The sequence below is a fragment of the Scleropages formosus genome, chromosome 9 (genome assembly GCF_900964775.1).
Source record: "Scleropages formosus chromosome 9, fSclFor1.1, whole genome shotgun sequence".
Taxonomy (NCBI): Eukaryota; Metazoa; Chordata; class Actinopteri; order Osteoglossiformes; family Osteoglossidae; genus Scleropages; species Scleropages formosus.
This window is the reverse complement of record NC_041814.1, coordinates 13,282,789-13,292,263: the sequence shown is the minus strand read 5'-3', so window position 1 is coordinate 13,292,263 and position 9,475 is coordinate 13,282,789. Positions and strand designations below refer to the sequence as shown.

Here is a 9,475-nt window from a genome sequence, read left to right as displayed (position 1 = left end):
TCGTTCTGAGAACGCCAATGAATTTGCTAGTATACAATCAAACGTGGTACCGTTTGATTCTATACTAGTCAATTCACTGGTATAGAACCAGACACGGTTGCTCATAATAGTACTATTGGAGAAGTTACGAAAAGCTGGGTAGATACCTCAGTGTTCGCTCAAATTACTTTGCAATTTAAACGCTAACTTTTCTAGCAGACAAACATTAGTCTCTAGAGTCCGTCGCAGGGAAGGAGCCTCTGGTGTGGACCACAGCAAAGCACATTCATTTGACAAATGCCTCCCTCACTGCGTCATAAGAACAGGTTCTAACGCCGGATGAAATCAGCAGTGCGGACTTTGTACCCCCGGAACTGCTCGATGAGAGGGGCTGCTTTCCATTTCAGCTGCCTTTGAGCATAGTGCCGCGCTGAAGTAAAATAGTGGTTTAGCGTAGTAACGGAAATCGGTTTATCCACTAAACCTACTTCCACGAAGAACCAGGTGCGGTATCGCCTCTTCAAGCGTGACCAGAGGCCTAGTATCTTTAACAGAACGTGTGTCTGTAAGTGCCAAACGCAACGGCCAAAAGCCACATTTTATCAGTGCAGTTACATTTTAATGTGCTTGAGCTGCCCTCTTTTGCCTTTGGTCAAATGGAGAGGCAGCAGGGGGCCCAAAACAAGATGGAAATGTGTCAAACTCGAACCATGGAGTGTCTACGGAACACAAGGCTAATAGGACCAACTGGGCATTTGGTGGCGCTGCCTGCCACTACGTCACCGTGTTCTGCCAGAAACGGGAAACGTCCCTCTTTCTTTGTGACGTCATATCCGTCTGGGAACATGGCGGAGGAGCTGGAGGTTGTAGATGTTGAGGGAGAAGGAACCGAGGTGAATTTAAGGTAAGCAGAGCATTAATGCGTCGATAGCGAGCTTTGAGGAGTTAACGGTTTGTATCTCGGGCTCTAACGATCCGCATTTATGTCAGCAATTGATTGTTTGCCATACTTTAATTTAAGTAGACCGCGTGTGTTTTCTCAGTACGACGTGACGTGGTGCTGAATTCCCGCGTTTAATTCATACAAAGTCTTCTGCGACTTATTTATAATAGTTGCGCGTTGCAAAGGGAGTGGCTCGCTCTCTTCCGGTAATTACATGTTCAGTAAGAACAGAACAGGCCAAGAAGAAGTGATATGCATGATGATTGATGATAGTCCTTCTCATCGTACGTGTGCGGTGGTCGTTGTGTCGACGTCACGAAGTAACCTGAATTAAAGAAGCTGTCTCAGATTACTTGGGTGGGAAAGCGGTTAGCTTGGGCATTATAAAATATAATAAAGTTTTTTTTTTTTCCATTTTCAGTGGTTACTTTGTCCATTTGCACAGTACATCTTTAAATATGGCAACATGATTTGTTTAAATCTGTATTGGGTGATTTTGAAATACTTGCTTAGCAGCTGCAATGTGAAACCTTATCTTACCATTTGCTTAATTTTCAGCAGGGGCTCTGAGGATGGAGGTGTCCTTCAGGATCAGTATTTGCAGTCGGTCTGGAAGGCTAACAGTGGCATTTTAGTAAGGGCTGCATTCCACACGTATTGTAATCAACATGAACATGGTCATTTTTTCCTGTACTTCCCCCCCCCCCCCCCCTAAACTTTTGCATTAGATTTTTCTTAATGCCTTTATATACTGCTCTTGTCTTTTAGCCCTGGACTTTAGACAGTTCCATCAGTGCAGAGAACAGGGAAGCCATTGAGAAGATGCTGCTGGAAGAGGAGTATCCTTTTAACGCATAGCTACATCTTACACTTACATTAATTTATTTAGCTGATGCTTTTCTCCAAAGCTATTTACAATGTTTGCCAATATTTTCCCATCCATCCAGCTGGGTAATTTTTACTGCAGCAATTCAGGATAAGTACCTTGCTCAAGGGTACTACAGCTGGAGGTGAGATTTAATCCCGGGTCCTTTGAGTGCAAGTAAACGGTTCTAACCACAACAGTCCCTGTTTTTCAATTTTTTTTTTTCTTACTGACTAGTCTAAATGGACATTTTTATGTTTTTTCTTAACTTGTTCTGGATATTATCTGGCTGGTAAGGAACTGCCCAAAAACCTCTGGACTGGTGAAAAGCAGAGAGTTAAAAAGTAAGTGATTTTGGCCTGCTCTAAAGTACAGAGACATAAAGTCTTTCAGTAATGAACCTCACAATACACTTGTATTTAGCAATAGAAGACTGATGGTTTCGCTACTTATTTTGCACCAAGCAATGGGTTCTTTATATTTAAATGCCAAATTGATGACTGCTTTCTACTGGGGAATATTGACTTGAAAGTCATTTTGAACTGTAAGTCTCAACTTCTGTAACTTGAAACATGAGTTTCAGGTTTTTACACCAAGATAAGTGCTCTTAAGCTAAATTCAACTCATGGTGACCAGTCTTGTAGTTTTCATGGTAAGTGAGCATGTGGAAGTGGTTAACCGTTTTCTTCCACGCTAACTCAGCGAGAACATGCAAATCCACACACTCTGAACTGGATTCGAACCTGTGGCTGATTCTGTAGCTCAGACACAGTGGCGTTACATTTTCAACCCACTACACCTCTTGTATCGTATTTGCTTATATATTTTAAAAAAGGCCATAATTGTTTAAGAACAGTGAAGTTTAGCTATGCCAGAATTTATAGAAGTGACGTGTTTCTGTGTTGTAAAATTTTCTCGTGGTTAATTTCTAGGTCTCCTGTGAAACCGGTGGGACAACCTGTTCGCTGGGCTCAGGAAGAGAAGGATCTTTTTGAGAAAGGACTAGTAGGTGTTTGTTTAGAATTACTGAATATAAGAGCTGTGACACATCTGAAGTAAACAAAAATTTCCAGTTGGAATGCAGGACAGTTTTTACAAATAGGCTGTATTTTTCTCTTTTGTAGCCTAAAACATTTATTTTTTCAGTTTGATAGTTTTATTTAACACTTCTTACAGTGGAATTTAAAGCTAAGAAAATTATTATAGATTCATGCTTTGCATTCTTTTTTCTGGATGGTTACACAGGCTCAGTTTGGTCGGAGATGGACAAAAATTGCCAAGATGATTGGTAGCCGCACTGTTCTGCAGGTCAAGAGCTACGCCAGGCAATATTTTAAAAATAAGGTTGGGCTCCGGTATTCTTTTTAAACTATTTTAAGTGCTTGATAAATTCAGATAAGATTTCACATAGTATTTAATGGGAAAATATTTCAAATTGTTTTTGCTCACCAACTTGTCACTTTATTAATTTTAGGCTAAAATTGATAACCCATTGCTGAAGACCTCAGAAGTGTCTTGGGGGTCCATGAGTGAACCTGCATCAAATGTAAAGTGGACATCTGGAAAGTCAGCTGAAGATCGCAGTGCTGTGCTGTCCAATGCGGTGAGGATTGAGAGGTTGTCCGATGATGAAGATGTGGACGTCACGGATGACCTTAGTGATGATGCTGCTCCCTGGGAAAGCCAGCCAGATCTGTCTGAGGCGACATCTTTAGAGGGCCCCACAACCAAACCAATGCATCCTTCTCCACCCAAAATTCCAAGCCTTCCTTATCCACAGAGCTGTCCCATGATGCATTGCCCAGTGGGGCCAAAGAAGGGTCTGCAGATACACGTTGTGACGCCACACCTGTTGTTGAAGAAGATTCTGAATTAGCCAAGCCTGACAGCCCAGGTGAAATGTCCATGTCCGAGATGGAAGGAAAAGAAGAAACAGGTAGGCTCAGTATTAACAGTTTGGCTTGTTTTGATTTTTCTGCATTTCTACTCAATGCATTGCCTAGACCAAGCAAATAATTATCATAAAGTAGTAAAGAAATTACTCAAAATATTGGAATGTATTTAACGTGCTATACATATGCTGCACGATTCTTGCTACCAGTGCATGTTTAAATCTCCACCAAGGACTCTTCAGTTGTCTGTCCATGCATTTTTTTCATGTTTTGCTGGATGATGGCTGTGCTGTTGTCCATTTGTAGGCCAGATAGAGCCAGTGATAGGGCTGGATGTGGAGTTTGAGGAAGACCTGAAGGTCCCAGAGCAGGAAGTGCAGCTGTGCAGATTGGACATCACAGAGGAGGAGAAGCAGGCAATCTCTGAGTTCTTTGAAGGCCGTCCATCCAAGACCCCGGAAAGATACCTCAAAATCAGGAACTATATCCTGGACCAGTGGTATGTCTTGCATCTGAAATTCTGCAGTTGAAGATGTCACTTGGTTTTTACTGTACAGTAAATCGCACAGTTATTTACCAGAAGCATATAAAAGCAGATCTGATAGTTTCAAACTGAAACAACACCTGTGTTGGTTTTGGAGGGTGAACGGTAAACAGAAATTAAACGAGAATGTCTATAACAGGGAGAAGTGTAAACCTAAGTACTTGAACAAGACATCGGTACGGCCTGGCCTTAAGAACTGCGGTGATGTTAACTGCATTGGTCGAATACACACCTACCTGGAGCTCATTGGGGCCATCAACTTCAACTGCGGTAAAGCCCAACAACTGGGAATCTCTGTGTAGAACCAGTTTGCTCTACCTTTCTCGTCTACCTCCTTTCATTGCTTGAATCTGTGTGTCTCTGCAGAGCAGGCAATTTACAACAGGCCCAGGACAGTGGAGCGCTCCCGAGCAAAGGAAGCCAGGGACACTCTGGAGGCATACCAGCTTGCTCAGCGGCTACAGTCCATGGTGAGAGCAAGACAATGGCTTTACTGTCATTTGTCCAGTTTACTTGTGCTGACTACCATGGTGTTGGATACACCTGTGTAATTTCCATTCTTCCAGCGCTCAAGGAAGCGGCGGGTACGAGATGTGTGGGGAAACTGGTGCTACCCAAAAGATTTGGAAGGACACACGTATGAGGTAGGGCAAGTTTTTTTTTTTTTTTTTTTTTTTTTTGGTCACTCTATGCAAAAGTCCTCAATCCTGCCTGTTGTGCTGGTATTTATGCTGTTTTCATTACAGTTGAGTGCTCACTGCCAGCAGTGAATTGAACTGTTTCACTTACTAATGTAATTTGGTCTTATCTCAGTGCTGTGCATGATAGCTGTTTTAAAGAAAAACAAGAAATGTGCATCACACAGCCTGCTGGAACCAGATACAGAAACACCCTGCAATAAGGCATGGCACTGTGAAAATGTTATGCGGTGCATTAGGGCACCAATTTTAGGATAATAAGGTGCTGGTTGTCTGTCAGCACCTCAGTGCAGAGGAGCTTGCCAAGAGGAGAGAGGAAATGAAGAAGCAGGCCAAGCCGGTCAGGGTCCCCAGGCAGAGAGGGTGAGTACCCATGAGTACTTGAGGCTGTGTGAGTGGCTCAACCCTTTTTACGGCATGCTGAATGACAACAAGCTGCAAGTCAGTGGCTTATGGGTAATTTCTGCGTACCGTTCATTTTCTGCTCTCTACTTTGTTAGCTCCTTTGACCCATTTCAGCTCATCCCCTGCCAGGCCTTTGGTCAAGAGAAGCAGGTCAGGAAAACCTTTTGCTCATTAATATATTCAAATATTAATAAAACTTTTGTGTGTGTGTGTGTGTGTGTGTGTGTGTATATATATATATAATTTTGCTGACATCCTTGTTTAAAAAATAATTTGTGAAACGAACATTTATGTGTATCATACTATATATTAATGTGTGTACGTCATTGTTGACAGCAGTAATTATTGTGTATATTAATATGCTTCTACAGTTATTGTTATGGGGTTAATAACCAGAGAATTATGTTTTTTTTTAATTTTATTATGTCTTTTACTTAGGAACCGTTTCAGGTGCTAGTTTGTGCAGAGGCTCTGGTTGTTATGGACATGGTATGTTTGCCATTTTGTAAAATATTTTGATTGTGGAATCTCTTTTCTGTTCCCAATCATTGAGACTTTGGGGATTGAAAACAGATTCTTCTAATGTAAATAAATGAGCTTCCTCTGTGGCTGACTACACTCTCTACCACTTCTCTTGACTCATCTCACTTTGATCCACTCGTCTTTTGCACATTAACTCACTTTCATTATTTTAAATTTTTCGAATCAATTAACTTGCTAACTTATTTTTCTACTTATTTAGATGTTTAGTTTCTTTAAATTAGTATGCATGCACATATACATTCATACACACATACAACATATTTTATGTTGTATGCTGCAGCAACTAAAGTTAGTTTTTCTTCTGGGATTGTGAAAGTTTTATTTTTTTGATTCATTCTTTCAAATTACTTATCTACACATACTGTTTGTAGCTTTGTTGCTTTGTTTTCTAATTATCCTGTAAAAGAGACACTAGACATGTTTTTCCAGTCTGTCCTGTGTTTTACATTGCTCACGTTTTTTAAGTGTACTATTTTGTATCCTCTTTGTTGTAGAATAAAGTGCGAATTCTGCCAATACTGTGAATAGTGAGGTTTAGTAGCCAAATGGGAGTACGGAATTGTAAAAGCCACAAACTTGCCCAGCTGGTACTTTGCAGTGGCTGTTTAAAGGACTTTGAGACCTGCAGAAAGGAAGCAGATCTGTATTTATGACTAACTTTGGCTATTTTCTAGTATGGTGGTGCTGCCCTGCTTAATTAGTGATGAAGGAAATTCCAGTGTGTTGTTTTTAGACCTATAATTGTCAAATGTTTTATATCAGGGTGCACAGTTGTGGTTCTTGAGGATTGCAGATCTTCCCCCTTTCCAGACTTATCTGTGGTTCTCCCTATAGCATGCACATGTGTCCATGGGCGAAGTCATTGGGCTCCTGGGAGGAGGTTATACCGAAGGCGAGAAAGTGTTGAAGGTGAGGACAGTATCCTGAGCAGTCACTCTTTGCTTTGGTGATGGGACTGGTGTTGATGATGGCCTTAACGAGGAGTGTGCTGATTGCTGCTTGTGTGTGAAAGTGGTGCGGATCAAGATGTTGATGATTTTTATGTTTGAAAAGTGAAAGTTAATGAGGTGATTGTGAAAGTGCTATTATGTTCTCTCTTATAAATTATGATGTATAAGACCTAAAGACGGGTGGAAATGATGCATTGTGGCAATCTGTACCAGGGTGGTGAAAGCAATGGGTATGCCGTAATGTGATGAGAATATTACCATGATGATTGTGATGCATGAGGGGGGTGATAAAAGTAGTGGTGATGCATGGGGACTTAAAGATGATGACTGTGGCTATGCTTTATGTGATGGTGATAGCACTGATGACTGTCAGCAGTGATGTGTGGGATCTTTATTGGAAGTAATTGCTATGATGCTGATCTTATATGAGGTGCTGAGAAAAGAAGTGGGAGAGATGGTGACACTGATGTATGGCTCTCCACAGATCTGTGCTGCAGAGCCCTGTAACAGCTTGAGCACAGGGATGCAGTGTGAAATGGATCCAGTGTCTCAGACCCAAGCTTCAGAGCTCCTGGCTGGGCGGGGTTACAGTGTAGTGGGCTGGTACCACTCCCATCCTGCCTTTGACCCCAACCCATCAGTTCGTGATATTGACACACAGGCCAAGTACCAGGTTTGAATGAATATTGAATGCAGCATCTCATGTTCTCAGATGTAGAAATGCAGATGAGAAATTATGTCTGTAGTCCCTGGTGTTTCTGACATAGTGTTACCTTCTCTCGCTACAGAGTTACTTCTCCAGAGGTGGAGCTCCCTTCATTGGGATGATCATTAGCCCATACAACCCCAGCAACCCCTTGCCTTACTCCCAGACCACTTGCCTGGTGGTGAGCGAAGAACAAGGACCCTCAGGATCTCACAGTATGCCTCATGAATTCATATAGCTTCATACATCATGTAACAGTTCTCTTGTGCATTGTGTAATGGGATATTTCTTCACATCCCTTAAATCACACTGACTCTCTTGTGTAGCTTTTTACCAGAATGCTGAATTCATATGAAGTAGAGAGCAGTAAATTCATTGATTGTTTTATATACAGGCAGTCCCTGGGTTACGAATGTGTGACTTACGTAAAACCTGTAGTTACGAACCATCACCCCGTAAAGCCTATTACGTTAAAAATTAGTTACATACAATAATTCGTAACAACAAACGGGCACTACTTTGCAACGCGTATCAGCTTGTGGGCGGGGCGCGAGCCCAAGGTAGGACAAAGACTTCCTTCTTTTCAGTCAGACCACATTGCTGTTAACAGTTTCTCATGTGTCACTGTATTTGGCTTTAATTTTTTTTGTTTTTACTGTCCTAACCATGGCACCGAAGCGTAAATGTGATGCAAGTATCAAAGAAAAGTAAATCAATCACGATCGAAGCTGTAGTGGAAAAAATGAAGCGATCGGGGAAAAAAGGTGAAACTCCAACGAACATTGGAAAAGCGAACATTAAAGTTTCTTTAATGTTTTTTATACCTACACACACACACACACACTCTCCTTCTCCTCCTCACTCTTGTAGTAACATTTTTCAGTATTACATCGTTACATTGTATTATTATTATTTCTGTATTGTTAAAGATGTTTTAATGTATCCGGAAGTGTTTCTTTTTTTAAAAAAAAAAAAAATACATAGAAAGGTACACAATATACTAAGTCAAACATTTGACTGATGTTAGACATGAACCTTACTTAACAGTTCTGACTTGCATTCCTAAGTCTCTAAATCATATTTCTGCACAACTCTTTTGTAATCCAGGGACTGTCTGGACTTGGGGATGAGTATTTTTAATGATGCTACATTTAAAGCCAATGCATCAGTTTAACTGTAAAGATTCACAAGTTTGTTTCAGCTGTCTCAAGTAAATTTTTGCCCCCACTTACCATGATTTGAATTGACATTAACAGATTATAAAAAGTCTGTTTATTTCAGCCCTTTTTGACATTCAAGCTGATGGCCAATTGAAAATCTGCCTAAAAGTTGTGAGATGTTAAGATTTGTGTTAGAAATACAGTATCTTTACTGTCATCACAGAAATATTCATGATAGATTTTCAGCTTTAAGAATCTATCAAGGAATTGTTCTCAGCAGGTGAACATTATGGTACATGTGAAAGGCTTTCTTTTTATTAAGCAGTATTTACTAGCTTCTTATGCCTTCCTATGTGTGCTGCAGAAATTCCTTTCAGGTTTGAGATCCACCAGTCACATGAGGAGCCAGACTGGGCCCAGATCATGAGAAGGGCAGAGTGGGTGGTGCACAAATACAAACAGTGTCACGGGTGAGAAAGGAAATACCATTTCACAAATGGCAACAGAAACACGTCATCTTACTGTAGTACAGGGAACTTGTTGATGTCATTAATCTGATCATGTAATTTTTGTGATATGAAACTGATCATGTAATTTTTGTCTTCTCAGCAGTGTGCCCATGGATAGGTTTTTCCGTAGAGATTCTCATCTCACCTGTTTAGAAAAAGTAAGTACAGTGAGGCTTTCAGATGTTTCTGAGTAGGTGCCAAAGATGTTTATACTTTCCAACTGTATTATTTACTGCTATTCACATGGCACATTCTGCATGTCCTTAAGTCGCAAAGGAATT

At 40.9% G+C, this 9,475-nt stretch overlaps 1 protein-coding gene across 1 annotated transcript; it reads left to right on the top strand.

Annotated features, from left to right (window-relative positions):
* Positions 1-822: 822 nt before the first annotated feature.
* On the top strand, positions 823-9,388 carry LOC114911276 (histone H2A deubiquitinase MYSM1-like). The gene is given in 20 exon segments (XM_029254823.1): positions 823-883; positions 1,481-1,556; positions 1,691-1,761; positions 2,066-2,131; positions 2,720-2,792; positions 3,033-3,131; positions 3,262-3,508; positions 3,511-3,723; positions 3,986-4,178; positions 4,363-4,493; positions 4,590-4,693; positions 4,790-4,867; positions 5,202-5,284; positions 5,422-5,476; positions 5,765-5,815; positions 6,704-6,778; positions 7,304-7,492; positions 7,608-7,740; positions 9,050-9,155; positions 9,295-9,388. Coding segments are annotated over 20 exon segments (2,196 nt in total). The 5' UTR covers positions 823-824.
* Positions 9,389-9,475: the final 87 nt, after the last annotated feature.